This window comes from Arvicanthis niloticus, chromosome 2 (genome assembly GCF_011762505.2).
Source record: "Arvicanthis niloticus isolate mArvNil1 chromosome 2, mArvNil1.pat.X, whole genome shotgun sequence".
NCBI lineage: Eukaryota > Metazoa > Chordata > Mammalia > Rodentia > Muridae > Arvicanthis > Arvicanthis niloticus.
The window spans coordinates 31,643,088-31,662,951 of NC_047659.1; the positions used below are offsets into that span (position 1 = coordinate 31,643,088).

General features: G+C 35.5%; 1 protein-coding gene across 5 annotated transcripts in view; it reads left to right on the forward strand.

Annotated features, from left to right (window-relative positions):
• Positions 1 to 19,864, forward strand: part of Galnt13 (polypeptide N-acetylgalactosaminyltransferase 13) — a 592,950-nt gene that overhangs the window by 314,465 nt on the left and 258,621 nt on the right. For all 5 annotated transcript variants that reach the window (XM_034495197.2, XM_034495196.2, XM_076928753.1 and 2 more), the window contains exons 4-6: positions 16,285 to 16,451; positions 16,696 to 16,903; positions 19,380 to 19,550. In XM_034495197.2, coding sequence (XP_034351088.1) covers positions 16,285 to 16,451; positions 16,696 to 16,903; positions 19,380 to 19,550 — 546 coding nt within the window. The remainder of the gene's footprint in view (positions 1 to 16,284; positions 16,452 to 16,695; positions 16,904 to 19,379; positions 19,551 to 19,864) is intronic.

The following is a 19,864-nucleotide window of genomic DNA, read 5'->3' on the forward strand; positions in this document are numbered from 1 at the left end:
AACTCCTAAATGGTAAGTTTAAATGTTAAAGTCTACTAAAGTAGCCCTAGGGTAATGGCTATTTCTCCTCTCATGTAACCATCCATAATTCACTTTAATTCTAGGTCTATTATTTTATGTAACTTATTGTTTCTTTTTTCTATTAAAAATAGAAATTAGCCCTCAAGGCAGTGTCAGGGATGAGCTACTCTCTTGGCATTAGTCTCACACTGTACCAGTCATTGATTGGCCACTTCCTCATGACTATACCACCTTCACCCCAGTACATCCTGTAGGCAGAAAAATTGTACATCCAAGGATATGTAGCTGGGTTGGTGTCCCTATTCCTCCACTAGAAATCTTATCTGGTTATAGGAGATGTCCAATTCAGGCTCTGTATCACTCCTTGTTAGGAGTCTTAGATGCTAGCAACACCAGAAGATAGATAGCCTAGAGAACAAAAATAGAACCAAACAAGACAAAAAATACAATGAAATTATTCTATTTTTCCCAATCTGCTTTTATACTATTTTAATTACATGCTAGTATTAAGGTCAGTTCTAGGTTGAGTAACAAGCAATACAATATATGCAAATAGTCAAGAAAGAAGCAAGACAATAAACACAAATAGTCAAGGATAAGCAAGGCAATAAACAAAATTCCATGAACTCTCCCAAGATCACTGTTTCTAAGGGCTTGTCAGGATGAACAAAATATCTGAGCCTACTTACCTGTCCTAGCCCAAAGTCATTTTCATGCCTGAAGCCTACTTTTTTGTTCTAGCCTAAGATTTAGATTTCTGCCTGAAATTACTTCTTTGTTCTAGCCTAATGCCAGATTCCTGCCTGAAGCCCATTTCTTTTTTCTTGGACAATGTCAGATTCCTGCCAAGCAGCCAATTTCCTTGTCCTTGACCAATGTTAAATTTCTGTCAAGCAGCCCCAAAAGCTCTCCACATCTCCACATTTTCTATTTCATAAACAAGAGTCAGCTTGTCTTAGGTCATTCTGACAAAAATGCCTTCCTTACCTGTTGTAGAATATACATTATCAGAAGCAATGCAATTATGTCTTAGGTTGGTAAGGCTCTGTGAATTATTTTACCCATCCCTGGCTTGCCAGGCTGTTAAATTAATAACTCTGTCTGGGAGTCCATTTTCAGTTTCAAGTCATATACTTTGGCTGCCAACATGTTGCTGTTGTTAAAGACAAGCTTTAACACAATGGGCAGAAATAAATGTATTCCCAGGACAAAAAAAGCTAGCATGATCAAGCTATGTATGCCATTCTTGAAACATGACAAAAACAGAAATACTGAACTCAAGCCATGGATAATTTCTTCAGCAGTATCTGCAGCATCAAATCTCAGCAGAGCAGGATTCTTTACATTTATAATCTCACTACACAAATTTAAAGCATCTAGAGAGGTGTTAGAATTATGACAAATACCCTATAAGTGTCTTTAAACATTTTCTTAATTATAATGACTATCATTGTAAATTTTAGAAGTAACTCAACTCCATTGGTATTTGGCATGACACTTGAGATGGCTCCTTACTCTTAAACTTTGAACCTTCTTCCAAAAATTTGAATAGGATATAGAACATCAATCCAATTTTCCAAATGCCATTCTAAATCCTCTTGTATACTCAACACATTAGTAACATTTATTTTTGCTAAATGATTAACAAAAGTAGCTGTCTTAACTTCTTGTGTCAAAGCAATTGCAGAAGCAGTTGTGCTAACAATTAATGTAATTAAAGCTGTAATACCAGCAATAATCAAGCCCTGTAACCTCTTGCTTCTGCTTAAAGCCTAACTCACTTCTTCCAGTACTTGCAAACTTTTTTCAGAAAATCAAGGTTCTGTAATACTCAGGGCAATAAAACAAAAGCTGGGTGATAGACCTCTGTAACAGACATGCTAGGTTTCAATACACTAACACAATTAGAAATTGTACAACTGATACAACTTACAATATATACTGTAGAAGAAACAAAAGTAATTTTAACTTGATAATTAAAAGAGCCCTAACGCATGTACTAACATTTGTCTGAAATCCAGGTCGTGTCTCAACTTTATCTCTTGCTAACATAACATCATAGAGAACTGCAGCTAACTGCCAAATATGTCTCAATGACCAGATCCACCCTTCCCAATGAAGACTGTTATTTCCAATATTGGATTGAATTCTAGACCAGTTCATGATTGAATTCTAAAATCTGGTCACATTTAAGAAAAATACAAGAGTCATTATAACTTCTCTTTTTGATTCTTTGTCCCACTAGGTATAAAAACTTGAGGCAAGGCAGCATGTCCCATTTGGAATATAGGAAAGCAAAGGTGGGTCAGTAACATATGTCCAATAGAGCTTCCCAGTCACCATCGCCAGGGCAATCAGCAAGCTCAAAGGCCAGCATCATTCTTTGTTGCAACATCTGTGTGTCTCCCCAATCACTCTGGCAGCCAACATGATCCTTCATCATCCTGCAGAAAAAAACACAAACATGTTCTCTTTCCCATATTAGTTACCTGATCAGGATCATGCTATATGCCTGTAAGTAGATCCTTCCTTTTCACCTAAGTATAAGTATACCTAGTTGTAGGGTAGCATACACACTCAGCATTCTGGCAGCTGAGCTCCTTGGCATCCAAATATTTTTTTAAAAAAAATTAAAATAAAAAGACCATAATTAAAACAAATTTGTGGTATATGGAATATACCTCCTGTTTTTTTTTTATTTTATGAGGATATTGTTTTAAAGTTCCTTGAGTCTATTCCAGAATACCTTGTCCTTGAGGATTGTAAGGAATCCCAGTAATATGGGTAATATTGAATTGTTGACAAAAAGTCTCAAATGCTCGACTGCAATACTATCTGTTTTTTTAATTACTGGATATTTTATTTATTTACATTTCTGATGTTATCCCTTTTTCCAATTCCCCCCTGAGAAAACACTTATTCCATCCCACCTCCTACTATTTCTATGAGGGTGTGCTCCAGCTATCTACCCACTCCTGCCTCCCTGCCTTAAAATTCCCCTACACTGGGTCATTTAGCCTTCATAGAACCAAGGATCTCCTCTCCCACTGATGCCCTACAAGGTCTTCCTCTACTACATATACAGCTGGAGCCATGAGTCCCTCCATGTGTGTTTCCAGGCTGGCAGTTTAGACCCTGGGAGCTCTGGTTGGTTGGTATTGTTGCTCTCCCCATGAGGCTGCCAGGCCCTTCAGTTTATTCAGTCTTCTCCCTAACTTCTCCATTTCAGACCCCATGATCAGTTAAATGGTTAGCTGTGAACATATATCTCTGTATATGTCAGGCTCTGACAGAGCCTCTCAGGAGACAGGTATATCAGGCTTCTCTCATCATGCACTTCCTGGCATCCAAAACAGTGTCTACATTTGGTGACTGAAAATGGGATGGATCCCCAAGTGGAACAGATGGTCCCTCCTCCAGTCTCTGCCCCACACTTTGTCTCTGTACTTGCTTTCATGAGTATTTTGTTACTCCTAAGAAGGACCAAAGCACCTATACTTTGGTCTTCCTTCTTCTTGAGCTTCATGTGGTCTGTGAGTTGTATCTTAGGTATTGTGAGCTTATGGGCTGATATCTACATAACATGTATGTTCTTCTCTGATTTGATAACCTCACTCAGGTTAATATTTTCTAGTTCATTCCATTTGCCTATGAATTTCATGAATTTATTGTTTTTAATAGCTGAGTAGTACTCCATTGTGTAAGTGTACTACATTTTCTGTATGCATTCCTCTGTTGAAGGGTATCTGGGGTTTTCCAACCTCTAGCTATTATAAAAAAAAGGCTGCTATGAACACAGTGGAACATGTGTCTTTGTTATATATTGAAGCATCTTTTGGTTATATGCTCAGGCATGGTATAGCTCTGCCCTCAGGTAATACTATGCCCAATTTTCTGAGGAACGTTCAGACTGCTTTCCAGAGTCATTATATCAGCTTACAATCCTACCAACAATGGAGGAGTGTTCCCCTTTCTCCATATCCTTGCCAGCAATTGCTATCACCTGAGTTTTTGATCTTAGCCATTCTGAATGGTGTGAGATGGAATCTGAGTTGTTTTGATTTGCATTTCTCTGATGACTAAAGATGATGAACATTTCTTTAAGTGCTTTTTGACTATTTGAGTTACCTCAGTTGAGAATTTTTTTTATTTAACTCTGTACCCCATTTTTAATAGGGTTATTTGGTTGTCTGGAGTCTAATTACTTGAGTTCTTTGTATACATTGGATATTGGTCCTCTATGGGATGTAGGATTGTTAAAGATCTTTTCCAATTTGTTTGTTGCCACTTTGTTTTATTGACCGTGTCCTTTGCCTTATAGAAGCTTTGTAATTTTATGAGGTCCCATTTGTAAATTCTTGATCTTAGACATAAGCCATTGTTGTTCTGTTCAGGAACTGTTCCTCTGTGCCCATGTGTTCAAGGCTATTCCCTACTTTCTCTTCTATTAGTTTCAGTGTATCAGGTTTTATGTGGAGGTCCTTGATCCACTTGGACTTGAGCTTTGTACAAGGAGATAAGAATGAATCGATTTGCATTCTTTTGTATGCTGACCTCCAATTGAACAAGCACCATTGGTTGGAAAAGCTGTCTTTTTATCACTAGATGGTTTTAGCTCCTTTGTCAATGATCAAGTGACCATAGGCATGTGGTTTCATTTCTGTGTCTTCAGTTCTAGTCCATTGATTTTCCTGCCTGTCTCTGAACCAATACCATTCAGTTTTTATCACTATTGCTCTGTAGTACAGCTTGACATCCTGAATGCTGATTCCCCAAGAATTGTTTTTATTGTTGAGAATATTTTTTGATATCCTGGATTTTTTGTTATTCCAAATAAATTTGAAAATTGCTTTTTCTAACTCTACAAAGAATTGAGTTGGTATTTTGATGGGGATTGCCTTGAATCTGTAGATTGCTTTTTGCAAGGTGGCCATTTTTACTCTATTAATCCTGCCTATTGCTGAGCATAGGAGATCTTTCCATCTTCTGAGATCTTCTTTGATTTCTTTCTTCAGGGACTTGAAGTTCTTTTCATACAGCTCTTTCACTTGCTTGGTTAGATTCACACCAAGGTATTTTATATTATTTGTGACTATTGTGAAAGGTGTTGTTTTCTTAATTTCTTTCTCAGCCTGTTTATTCTTTGAGTAGATGAAGGCTACTGATTTGTTTGAGTTAATTTTATATTTAGCCACTTTGCTGAAGTTGTTTATCAGGTTTAGGGGTTCTGTGGTGGAAGTTTTGGGGTCACTTAAGTATACTATCATATCATCTGAAAATAGTGATATTTTGTTTTTTTTCTTTCCAATTTGTATCTCTTAGACCTCTTTTGTTGCCCAATTGTTCTGTCTAGGACTTCAAGTGCTATACTGAATGCATAGGGAGAGAGTGGGCAGCTAGTTCCTGATTTTATTGGGATTGCTTCAGGTTTTTCTCCATTTAGTTTGATGTTGGCTACTCGCTTTATGTGTATGTTTTTACTATGTTTATGTATGGACCTTGAATTCCTGATCTTTCCATGTCTTTTACCATGAAGGGGTACTGAATTTTGTCAAATGCTTTCTCAGTGTCTAGTGTTTTTTTTCTTTGAGTTTGTTTATGTAGTGGATTACGTTGGAGGATTTTCATTGAACCATCCCTGCAGTCTTGGGATAAAGCTTACTCGATCATGATAGATGATTGTTTTAATGTATTCTTGAATCTGGTTTTTGAGGATTTTATTGAGTTTTTTTGGCATCGAATTTTATAAGGGAGTTTGGTCTGAAGTTCTCTTTCTTTGTTGGGTCTTTGTGTGGTTTAAGTATGAGGGTAACTGTGGCTTCATAAAACAAAGTGGGTAGTGTTCCCTCTATTTCTATTTTGTGAAATTGTATAAAGAGAATTGGTATTAGGTCTTCCCTGAAGGTCTGATGGAATTCTGCTCTAAAACCATATGGTCCTAGGCATTTTTGGTGGGGAAGACTTTTTTTTATTAGATCTTTTATTTACACTTCATCCCCCCCCTTAGGAAACCCCTATCCCATGCCCCCTTTTCCTTTTTGCATTTATACATTTTTTTAAATGTTAATCATAAGCTTTATAAGTTTGGTATTGTTCAATCAGAGGTGTAACCCACTACCCAACCTAGATATAACAACTATCTTTGACTGGTGGAGATAGATGAACATCTGCCTCCCTGTCTCCCCCCTCTTTCTCTCTTTCATCACCTAGCTTCTCCTCTCCTTCTTCTTCTCCCCTTCTTACTCCTTTTCTTCCTCTCAGTACTCCTCCTACCTTAGCTCCTCCTACACATCACCCTTCCTGTTAAAATGAAAATTTTCTCTCAAAATACAATTAGAGCATAATTATGCCAATTTGTACCAGTGAGGTACAAGATAGTCCTAAGCTGGTTGTTGTGGCGCAGGCCAGTAGGATTTGCTGAAGGAGGGGAAGACTTTTAATGACCGTTGCTATATGAAATGATTCCTAATGACACTTTGCTATATGCACAGATTGGTACCTAGCTCAATTGTCATTAGAGAGACTTACTTCATCCAGCAACTAATGGGAGCAAACATTAGGCAGAGCTCAGGGAATCCTGAAGTAGTTGAGGATGAAAGATTATGAAAGCAAGAGGTTTCAAAACACCATATGAATACCCTCAGAATCAACTAATTTGGGCTGATGGGACCTCCCACAGAGTGAATGGATAACCAAAGAGCCTACATGGGACCTACCTAGGCACTCTGCTATATGTCACAGTTGTGTAGCTTAGTCTTCTTGTGAGATTCTTAACATGAGAGTAGGGACTTAATCTGACTCTTTTGCTAGCTGTTGGGGCCATTTCCTCCCACCTGGTTGCCTCATCCAGTCTTAATATGAGGGGATGTGTCCAGTTTAACACAACTTTATATGCCCTGTTTGATACCTATTGGAGGTCTGCATTTTATGAAGAGAAACAAAGGAGAAGCAGAAAAGGTAGTGTAGCAGAGGTGGCAGAGCAAAATATGTGGGAGTGAGAAAGTGGGAGTAGAGGAGAGAGGGGGAACTGCAGTCAGGATGTAAAAAAAATAAAGTAAATAAAAATTAGCCATAGATGTTTTTCTAACCTGTATCATTTAAAACTTGATTAAACATACAAGAGAGTATGATAAAAATATCATTATTCTTTAATTATTTAATTTATTCAATAAATTGTTTTCTTTTCATTTTACAATGATTTTTCTTTTTATTGAAAATAGTATTTATTCTTTCAAAAATATACCCTGATTACGTTTTCCCTCTCTTCCTGCCAGTTTTGCCATACCTTCACTTTAATTAGATTCAATCCCTTTCTGTCTCTCAGACAATAAAAAATATTTCTAAGAAATAATAATAAATATAATATAATATAATAAGATGAGACAAAAAGAAACACATTAAGGTTAGACAAGACAAATCAACAGCAGTAAAAGAGCCCAAAAGAATACAAAAGAATCAGAGAAATGCTCTTTTGAACACTAAGGAATTCCATAAAAGACTGATCTTAAACCACAGCACAAGTGCAAATGTCTGGTGCAGAGCCAATTAGGCCCTTTGCATGCTGCCTCAGTCCCTGAAATTTCAAATGAGCTTTGATTGTTTTGATTTAAAGGACCTTGATTTCTAGGTACCTTCCATCCTTTCTAGCCCTTAAACTCTTTTGCCTCTTCTTTCCCAAAATTCCTTGAGTCATGAGGGGTGGGATTTAATAGAGAAAAAGTCTCCCAATGTCTGCATAATATCTGGCTGTTGGTCTCTGTACTTCTTCCCACCTGCTTCAGAAGAAAGCTTCTCTGTAGATGACTGAGGAAGACACTAATCTATAAGTATAGCAAAATATGTCATTAGGAGTCATTCCACTGTTATATTTTTTAAAGGATAGTAGTATTGAATTTTACTATAAGTTCCTGGGCTATCTAGTCTGAAGTTCTTGGTCACTCAAGCAATTTGGGTATGAGTTGCATCTCTTGAGGTGAGACTTAATACAAATATGATAATGATTTTATATATATATATATATATATATATATATATATATATATATATATATTACAGACAGGACAGTATTGTGAATATATGACTTCAAACGTGTTTTTATGGTTTTGTAAAGTAAGTTTGTAACTCAGTGAACATTGACATTTTTTTGCAATCCATCTATTATGATATACTAAGCTTCATTCTCTGAGTATATGAAATACTGTTCTTCAAAGCCTTTGGTAAGACCTATAGTTTTTGGTGATTTCAAACCCATTTTGTAAAATACAAAAATGGAGGTGAGAAATGGTAAAATTACTACCCACCTCTATTACAAACACACACACATACAGAGGCATACACATGCTCTCATGATTATATTTCATGTCTTATGGAAAGAAGTTTATTTATTCTATTATTTCAATGCTCAACTAAACTTTATTCTTACTGGTTCCTTCGTTTGTATTACTAATGAAAAAAACAATGAGTGAAAATTCTGCCATATTTAAGGTGAAAATAAAATGTAAAGACCATTCTGTACTATACATGAATTTTACTGTGTTCATGTATATAAAATATTCATATGGACCTGAAATTACATTGGGTGTTAGAATCTACTGTTAGTTATGTCAGGGTGTGCTAGTTGGCAGTAGATAGATAGACAAAATTCTAACTGCTCAGCTATAGCATCAGGTAAATTGTATGTGATGCACTCTGTATGCTACATGTGCAAGTGGTAATATAATTCTCCATTTATTCATGACTATTAGGTTATTTAGTATGATCATTTAAAGAAAAGGCAGCAAGAAGCATCAAAAAATTAAATTCCAGTTGATGAAGCTAAATATATTTTTGGAGAAATGACTGTATTTCTGTTTTTTTGCTAATCATAAATTGAATATTTTGGATAACTTGATATTTATATTAACTGTGGACTAGCAGTGATGCCATCTCCTAGAATTTCATTAGAAATACAGAATATATGGAGCATCCAAGTTTTACTGAAGCAGAAGAACAAAAATCCCAATATAATTCATTTGAGCCTTAGTATTTAGAAAGCACTTCATATGAATCCTATGAAAAAGGGTCAGTGAAACTATTCACAGGTGAAATATTTGTTTTCTGAGGTTTGAGCTCGGTTTTTGCCTCTAGTCAACTAAATGACACAAATTGACAATTGAGAAATGATTTTAAAGAAAGTGAAGAAAACTTAAGACAGTACAAAATCAATGTTACTGATTCAAAAAGTAAATGTAATATTGTCATAGGAAGTGACGTCTACATGAATTTGATAGATTTTCTTCTATAGTCTATTGAACAATTAAATAGATAATAATAAGTAAAAATTGTGCTGTAGATCATTTGGTAATGTTACTTTTCTTCCCTTGTAGTTCACAAAGTCATGGTGTATTTTGCAATAGATGAATATTTTGTATATAAAATGCAAATGCTAATACAATTTTTGTGTTATCATCTAATCAGAAAGCAAGAGAATCACAACACATTTTTTAATTAATTGAAAATATATTCTACTCTTATATAAAACATCACACCCAGTTTTCTCTTCCTCTACTCCTCCTAGGTCCATCCCCACTAACTCCTATCTCCCTACCTTCCAACTCACTTCCCCTCCATTTCCACATCAGAGAAAAAAAGTCTTCAAAGAGAAGACAAAACAAGATACAATAAAATAGGCAAAAACTCATATTGAGGCTGGACAAAGAATCACAATAGGAGTAAAAGTATCTCAAGAGTAGACAAAAGAATGAGAAATATACCTGTTCTCACTTATAGTAGTCCCATAAAAGCACCAAGCTAACAGCGATTACATATATGTGTATGACATGGTATAGGTTTGATATTTGAGATTTCCATCTCAGTGAGGCCATGTGAAACTGCTTAGTTGACTAAGTGGGCAATGTTCTCCTTTGTGTTCTCCATACCCTCTGACACCTATATGTCTTTCCTTCATGCCTTTTCTGGTTTCTCTAGCTGACCTGATGAAGACTTCTAATATAGACACTCTCTTTGCATAATGTCTGACTGTAGGTCCCTGAACCTCCTCTCATCTGCTGCCATAGGAAGCCTCTGATGACTACTGGATAAGGCACCAGTATATGAATATAGCAAAACAACATCAGGAATCCTTTCTGCTTTTTCATCTGTGTTTAGCTAAGTCTCCAGTTTCAGGACATCCAGGAGAATGTTGGGAAGACCTCCATCTTGTGGCATGAATCTCAAGTTAAACCAAACATTTATTGGCTATTCCCATGTGTTCTGTACCACCATTGCCCCAACAAACTTTACAGGCAGGAACAATTGTAGGTAGAAGGCTTTGTGGCTGTCTGGATGTCCAGGTTTTTTTTCCATCACCTTCTTAGGCTGAAGAGACTAGAATTTAGTGGTGAAGGCTCCAAGTCCACCCCAGCTTGATTTCTCTATATTCAATGAGCTGAGTGGAAGTTGTCATCATCACTGGAGCCCCATTGTCAGTTTTCAGAGGCCAACTTTCTGTCCTAACATGAGCCTGGGTAATTTAGGGGTCACTATGAGAGCTACTTAGCCAATAATTCAACTGGATACAACACACTTTCACCACTAGAAATCTTGCTGATTACAAAAGACGATCAGTTGAGAGTTTCTCTGTATCTTCTGTTACTAGGATTCCTCACTAGGTCACCCTCATAGATTCTAGAAAGTTTACACTGCACAAGGTATCCACACTGTCCCCAGAACATCCCTCCAATTCCAGCTGTATGTCTCAAATTCTCTCCCTCCACTCCTACCTGATTTCCTCTATTCCTATCCTTATGTGTCTCCAGTCCACCTGTAGAATCTCTTCTATTTCTTCTTCCAAAGGAAATTGAGATTCTTTTATTGAGAATTCTTTGTTTAGATCTCTACACTATGTTAATTGATTTGTTTATTTTTTGTCTATAATATCTAGGTTGTTTTGAGTTCTTTACATGGAACATCTATGGGATGTAGAGTTGGTAAAAAATCTTTTCCCAATGGTACAGAAAGTTCCATGATATGCTGAGAGGAATGTATATTCTACTGTGTTTTGGTAGAATCTTTTCTAAATATCTTTGATTTATAACACCAGTTAGCTCCATCATGTCTATGTTTAGTTTTTATCTGGATGACCTGACCACTGGTGAGAGTGGGGTATTGATGTATCCCATTATCAGTCTATGAGGTTAATGTATGACTTAAGCTTAAGTAGTTTTTCTTTGACAAAGGTGGATGCCATTGTGTTTGGGGTATAGATGTTAAGAATTAAAATGTCATCTTGGTGTCACCTTCACATGATGAGTGTGTATGTCCTTTCCTATCTTTTGATTTTTTTTCTTGGTTTGAAGTACATTTTGTTAGTTAATAAATTGGTTATACCTTGCTTCTTAGGTCCATTTACTTGGAATATCTTCTGTTAATACTTTATTCTGAGGTAATATATATCCTTGATGTGGAGAAGTATTTCTTGTATGAAGCAAAATGATAGGTTCTGGTTTTGTATCCACTCTGTTAATCTGTGTCTTTTTATTTGGGGAATTGAGGAAATTGATATTGAGAGATACTAATTAACAATGATTGATAATTCCTGTTATGTAGTAGTAGTAGTAGCAGGAGTGGTAGCAGTAGTAGGTGGTGGTGGTATGTGTGTTTGTTCTTTCCTTCATTTGGTTTTTCTGATGGGAGATTATTATTTCCCATATTTTCATGTGTGTAGTTAACTTTCTTGATTTAAATTTTTCCTTCTAGCACCTTCTGCAGGACTATATTTACAGCTAGTAACTCTTTACATTTGACTTTTTAATGGGATATCTTATTTTCTCCACGTATAGTGTTTGAAACATTTCCTGGGTGTAGTAACTGGGCTGGCATCTGTGATTTTTTTTCCTTCTTTTTTTTTTATTGGATATTATATTTACATTTCAAATTTTATCCCCTTATCCCATTCCCCCTACCACCCAGGAGAGCTCCTTATCCCACCCCCTCCTCCTACTTCTATGAGGGTGTGTCCCCACCTACCCCACCCTCAGGTTTCCCCCCACCACTCAGTTTTTAGCCTTCATGGGACCAAAGATATCCTCTCCCACCTATGCCCAACAAGGCCTTCCTCCCCTATGTATTCAGCTGGAGTCATGTGTCCCTCCTTATGTGCTCCTAGCCTGGTGGTTTAGACCCTGTGGAGCTCTGGCTGGTTGGTATTGTTGCTCTCCTCATGGGGCGACCAACCCTTCCAGCTCCTTAAGTCTTCTCTCTAACTTCTCCATTGGGAACCCTTGATCAAATCAATGGTTAGCTGTGAGTATCTGTCTCTGGGTATGTCAGACTCTGGAGGACCTCTAAGGAGACAGCCCTATCAGGCTCCTGTTAGTATGCACTTTCTGTCATTCATATCAGCATCTATTTTTGGTATGAATATCCAGGTGGAATGGTCTCCAGACAGCCTCCCCTTCAGTTTCTGTCCCACACTTTGTCTGCATATTTGCTCCATTGGGTATTTTGTTACTTCTTCTAAGTAAGACCTAGGAATCCATACTTGTTCTTCCTTCTTCATGAGCTTCATGTGGTCTGTTAGTTGAATCTTTGTTTCAAACTTTTGGGCTAATGTCCGCTTATCAGTGAGAATACCATGTGTGTTATTTTGTGATTGGGTTACCTCACTCAGGATATTATTTTCTAGTTCCATCCATTTACCTAAGAATTTCTCGAATTCGTTATTTTTAATAGCTGAGTAATATTCCATTGTGTAAATGTAACACATTTTTTGTATCCATTCCTCTGTTGAAGGGCATCTGGGTTCTTTCCAGCTTCTGGCTATTATAAATAAGGCTGCTATGAACATAGTGGAACATATGTCCTTGTTATATGTTGGAGCATTTTCTGGGTATATGCCCAGGAGTGGTATAGCTGGGTCCTCAGGTAGTGCTATGTCCAATTTTCTGAGGAACTGCCAGACTGATTTCCAGAGTGGTTGTACCAGCTTGCAAAACCACCAACAATGGAGGAGTTTTCCTCTTTCTTCACATCCTCACCAGCATCTACTATCACCTGAGTTTTTGATCTTAGCCATTGTGACTGGTGTGAGATGGTATCTCAGTGTTGTTTTGATTTGCATTTCCCTGATGACTAAGGATGTTGAGCATTTCTTAAGGTGCTTCAAGTTTCCTCAGTTGAGAATTCTTTGTTTAGCTCTTCACCCCGTTTTTAATGGGGTTCTTTTGTTGTCTGGCACCTAATTTCTTGATTTCTGTGATTTCTTAAAGTCTGGATCATATTAATACAAGGCCATGTGTCTTATAGTGTCTGGAATGAGTAGTCAGGTGTAATCCTAACATTTTGCCTTCATGTGTTATGTAATGCTTTTCCTTTGAGCTACCAATATTCTTTCTTTGTTCTTTATGTTTAGTGTTTTGACTATTATGTGTTCTTGTTATTTTCTTTTCTGTTTCAATCTATTTGATGTTTCTGCATGCTTCTTCTAACTTTATTGACATCTCTTTCTTTACGTTAAAGAAAAGTCTTCTATGGATCTGTTGAAAATATTTTCTAGGGCTTTAGGTTGTGATTTTTCTTGTTCTTCTATTCCTATTATTCATAGGTTTGATCTTTTAATAGTGTTCCAGGTTTACTAGATGTTTTGTGTCAGATTGTTTTTTATATTTTCTATTCCTTTTGACTGATTATGAATTCCTTGAATTGTATATTCAGTGCCTAAGATTTTCTTCTATCTCTTGTACTGTATTGGTAGAGCTTGTCTCTGTATTTCCTGTTTGCAATTCTAATTTTTTTTTATTTTCAGATTTCCCTCATTTTTTGTTATCTTTGTTGCTTCTGTTTCCACTTTCAGGTCTTGAATATTTTAATTTGTTTCTTTTTTTCATTTTTTTCCTACAATTAAATTCCTTAGATAATATAAAATATAATATTCAATCAATGCTATGATGGGTAATCACCAGTACCTCTATCAGATCACTCCATAACTTAAACACCTGTGTCATGTGGTTAATGCCTGTTCCTCTTTAGTAAGAAGAAAGAACTGATAAACATATTCACTACATTTTAAATAAGTCATTGGAGATCCTCTGTTAATATAGTATCTGCATTAAGATTAACTTCTTTCATTATATAAGGAATAGATGAATATAGAATTAACATTAGTGATTTTTTTTCAAACACAAAATAAACTTAATGAAAATCATTTAAAGTACTACGTTACATTTTACAGTTTTCATTATTGTTTCAAACAGGTTCTCAATGTGCAGACCAAGATGTCCTGGAATTTACTGTGTAGATAGTCAGGATATCCTCCAATTCAGGGCAATCATCGTACTTCTGACTCAAAGATGGTAGGATGATAGGCATGATCTACCATACACAAATAACTTTATTTCTTAACTTTATTGTGTATGAATCCAAATTTTCATAGTTGCCATTTAGAATTCAAAACAGGAAATTCTGATTTAAAGGAATTTCATAAAAATAATATCTGACACTGGGTATCATTTATTAACTGTTTTATTGCTGGTTTAAACCAGTAGTTGTTGAATGTTGGATTCTCTTCACATCATTTGTGTACATTTACTTCAGTGATGATATTTATTATACTGTCATATTGCACTTGGCATGCTGATGGTGATGGGAGTTTTTGACGAGGCAGAGAGTTCAGGATTGAAGAAAATGGTGGAGAAACACTTCACATTTACTGAGATGGCTTTCTCAGTTCATTTAGTGCTGAACTGCCTGGAGCTAGGAGTGAGAAGATGATGAAGCACAAAGATGTTTTCTGAACATTTACACAGAGTGGAGGGAGCTGTGAGACCATCACATTTTCTTTTCTTATATGCACACTAGCTATTGCATTGTAGAGCTTAGTGCATCTTTATTTTCAAATAGGTTCATTCAAAAATGTTAGAAATGATATATATGTTGTATACACAGATATTTGTACCTAGCTGTATATAGAAGATTTCACTGACTGGGTGACATTTTAGATTGTTTTAAAAGAGGAAAGTCTTAATGGACATGCTCAGTTTTATTCTATTGTTTATCTTTAACACATCCTATATTTCATTGAATGTTTTGTCCCTTCCCTGTGAAAAAAATTAATTCTAATAATACTGCATTGTGTAATATAAAATCATAAATGGCAGGAGGTATGTGGTTTGTTTTACATCATGAAATTATTTTAAGTTTTTACTTCTTAGAATATTTTACATTTAACATGTCCTAGGGTGAATAAGCTTCTACTCCTGTTTCAGAAGTCCACTGACATATTTCCCAGTCATAGTGATGAAGATTTAAAATTACATGACAGACAGATCTAATGGTTGAAAAGTTGACAGAGGAAAAGACTATCTGCATATTCCACTTCAGGGTGCCTGCTTACAAAATTACACAAATCAAACCTTTTTGAATTTTTGAATTGACAACCTGTGGAGTAAGATCTTGGCCCATCTGAATTTGAAAACACGTTTAAAATTGTTCTTTTCAAAAATAGTAAATTGTAAAATTGTGATAGTTTTCATTCAACTGCTTATTGATCCATCTGTTCCTCAGACCAGCAGCAAAGCAAGACTTTAGGCTCCATCTCAGACTTAGCAAATTAGGTTTCTGTTTTAACAAACTCTCTAGTGGGGTTTGTACACATTAGAGTTTGAAAAATACTGGTAAACAAATTCTTCCCCATATGTCTATGGGAAAGGCATTGTAATATCAAGGCATTGTAGGAGCCATGGGCCATAACCTTCCTTTGAATGTGGAAATATATTACTGTACTCTCAAATGCAGTGAAAAGCTTATTTTCTTAAATTTTACAAGAGATAAATAATTTCAGTCTTACATGCTTTAAAACTGTACAGATTCATGTCTATTTATACCCATAGAGCTTTTTGAGCTTTTTTTTTTGTTAATCAAAGAATAATTTTTTTCTAGTAAATTAATTTGTCTGGCTCTATTGTATCTAGTGTTCTTAATTATTTGACAGTTTGTGAATATTATTTCGGTTTTCTCAGATTTTTCTTAGAATTATGGAAATCATGCTGCTTTGTTCCCTGCAGGAGTTAAAATAAAATATTGGTAATTATGCATATTTAACTTTCAAAAGGCCAAATGATTACTCACAGTGCTTATAAAAAGGAAAATTATTCCAGATATTCATAATTCAGCTCCTTGGTAAAGGACTTTGAAGTCTGAAGTTTTATTGTTATGAATCTTCCTACTGATGAAGATCAGGATGAACCATGAATTTATTTTGATCACTGTTCTTTGCTTTTTTCCCAGATGCAAGACTAAAGTCTACCCTGATGAACTTCCAAACACAAGTGTAGTCATTGTGTTCCATAATGAAGCTTGGAGCACTCTACTTAGAACTGTCTATAGTGTCATAAATCGTTCTCCACATTACCTGCTCTCTGAGGTCATCTTGGTCGATGATGCCAGTGAAAGAGGTATACGTTGCACATCTGTAAATAGGAATCGTTTTTATAGTCAGGAAGTAGCTAGGATGATATATATTTTGATGTGTAGCATTATTTAATCGATTAGCTTTTTATTTTTGCATCTGTTTTAAAACTCTGTATATGTGAATGTAATTACACACACATTTGATATCTGCATGTATGAGCTTGCTACTGCCCCTCTTTGTCTTGTTCTAAAATGTCTCCAAACCTTCCTTTTACATTCTTGTTACAGATTTTCTCAAGTTGACATTAGAGAACTACGTGAAAACTTTAGAAGTTCCAGTGAAAATTATCAGGATGGAAGAGCGCTCTGGGTTAATACGTGCCCGTCTCCGAGGAGCAGCTGCTTCAAAAGGACAGGTCATAACTTTTCTGGATGCACACTGTGAGTGCACCTTAGGATGGCTGGAGCCCTTGCTGGCAAGAATAAAGGAAGACAGGTAGGAAGCCCTGTGTTAAGTCTGCAAGGCTTACACCTGAACCTTTTGAGGGCAGCTCCAGCTGTCTATCACAATGCCTAGTTCAAAATGCTATTTTCAGAAGATTTATTTCATATGCTTTGAAAAAGGCAGCTTTCTCATTTTTAAGATGAAAATCATACTGATTCGTGTTAAGCATGTGTAAGTGATTAAGAATAATCCAATGATACAATAAAAATTGTTTTGAGCATTTACAGGTGAAGTTTATCATTCCAGTTTGACAGCATAATGTACAGCATAATGTGTTGTAGGAAATTTTCAAAGCACCTTTGGTCCTCCTAACTCCCTTGTGCAGGGATTGCAGATGTTCTAACAAACTTGCTTATGTTACTGGAAGTGCAGTAAATAATTCAGTTCTTCCCATGCAGGCTTTTCTTCATTGCCTCTGTGCCTTCAATCAATCTAGTTCAACTTCATCTTGAAGATCTTGAAAACATAACACACACACACACACAGACATGTTCGTATGTGCACACACACATAGCTTCCTGAAATAATACTATTTGTTTCAAAAAATAAGTAGAGCATATTATAATTATTTAAACAGTATTCTTTCTATCTATCAAATTCAAAATTTGAAACAGTGAACTTTGTAGAATTAAGACCCTGCAATTCTTCTTAATGATTATGACATTTTGTAGCTATTCATATGAGTGGCTGCTAAATTAGTGTAATTCTTAGTACCTAATGAAGATAAAAAAAACACTGAATGCTATCTGATGTGATATATCATTGTAAAACACCTCTTTTGCATTGCCATTTCATGCACAGTAGAAGAACCCAGGATTGAAATTTTTAATTAAAAGTTCAGAACAATGGCTTCTAGTGTAAACTAGTTCAGCCACATCACATGAATGGCAGGGGCTGCTACTTGCCATGAAGATAGATAAAGGCTATCAATAAAATGAACCACAGCAGTTCAAGAAGCCAGGGGAAAACTCTAAGTCAACTCAGTGCAGTCTACAGAGAATAAGAGTTTGTGTATTGTACAGTGCCCACAGGTGATTGAGGCTGACAAAGCAAAATGAACTTAGAATATCTTCAATATATGATCTGGTAACATTTTGTACATTATGCTCTTCTTTAAACGTGTGTTTTATATTCAACTTAGTATGTTTTTAATGTAATCTTTCATATTTCCATGCATAAATCATTTGCTTTTATTCTAACAATTCATTTGTATTATATATATATATATATGTCATTTTGTTTCTGATTATATATTTTTACATTGCTGTAACAGCAGACGTGCTCAAAAGATATAGATCTGATTTCTGCCCCACTAAATGTTAAATAATTAAATCTAGTAAAAAATAAATTAATTAATTAATAAATGTTATGATTTGCTTGTGACTAGATTCATCAAGAATCTGGTCACAAGCAAAGGTAGGATGAAGCTTCATGATTTCAAAAAACTTCAGGCAATGGAAACTTGTGTATCATATATAAGACTACATGATAATGAATGACAGTAATATTGCAGATATCACTGAAGTCCTGTTATCACCTATGGATGACTTAGGATGTGCATGATGCTCTGTTATTCAGAATTAGCTGCAATCAATGTCATCTTGAGTAGACTTGCATATTTCCTTGTGGAGATGATTGGTGGTTGGCCTGTAGTAAACCACTAAGGTTACAAAAAGTCAAGAATGAGAGAAGCCATGACATGGATGGAAAACAAAGTGCCCAAAGAAATACCTAAGTGAAACATTTGTACCCTAAATAGACTCACAAAAAGCTAAAACCTCTTGACTATGTTTTAGTATAGGAAACTAGGCTAGAACATAAGTTACTGTCTTGTTTAACACAGTACCTATATTGAGACAGCAATAGACTGTGAGTTCTCTGACAGCTTGCTGCTAAGTTGTCATGGTCCTGTTGTCCTTCATAGATACTGCTTATTGGTATTTATAGATCGCGATTTAAATTTTTGCTGATTATTTTTCCTAAAGGGAATTTTCTCTGTGACAAGTTTTCCTATAATCTTTAAACTAACTTGATCTATTTGAAATGCAAAGTTTCAGATCTAATTTTCTCTCATCCACTCTCCCTCACTGTATGCTATTGCTTTTCAGTGGGTTATAGCTGAAAATGAGACATAATATCAAAGCAACTTGACTAATCATGCTGTGGGTGGTAGTTTGTGAAAAATAGACAATATTCATCCTGCTGAGTTAGTACTTAGAATGCATTCTGAAATCAGCTTTAAGGTCAATTAGAATATTTTATTAGATTTCACATCATAGCGTTAAGGTAAAGGTGAGGAGGAAAAGCAATCTCAGAGGAAATGATTCATCAGAGAATAAGGATAAGAAAAAATTAAAGGTATAGTCGGGTCATAAAAATGATTAGATGTTATCACATTACCTAAATCCACTTAAAGAGCTAATGTAAATTATCATTTGTGTAAAAAATGACTTTTGTTTTTCTACAGGAAAACGGTTGTGTGTCCGATCATTGATGTTATTAGTGATGACACCTTTGAGTACATGGCTGGTTCAGACATGACTTATGGTGGTTTTAACTGGAAGCTAAATTTTCGATGGTATCCTGTCCCTCAAAGAGAAATGGATAGGAGAAAAGGAGACAGGACACTACCTGTCAGGTATGCAGATCATTATTTCCAAAATAGTCATATTTTTATTCTTATGTTTTATTCTTATGTAAGTATGGTTTCAATTTTCAAAAATGCATTGAAATATTTACTACTCTCTGTATTATTTTACACATTAAACAATCATATAAGAATCAATGACAGTATTGAATAAGGTTAGCATGGGCAAACTTGTGTTGATATGAATGCCAGGAAATTTGGATACTTTGTGTGTGTTAATAAAATATGTATAATTTCTAAATACCTTGATACTTCAAATAAATGTGTGTAATATAAAATGTATTTATAATAGAAATGTTCTTAAA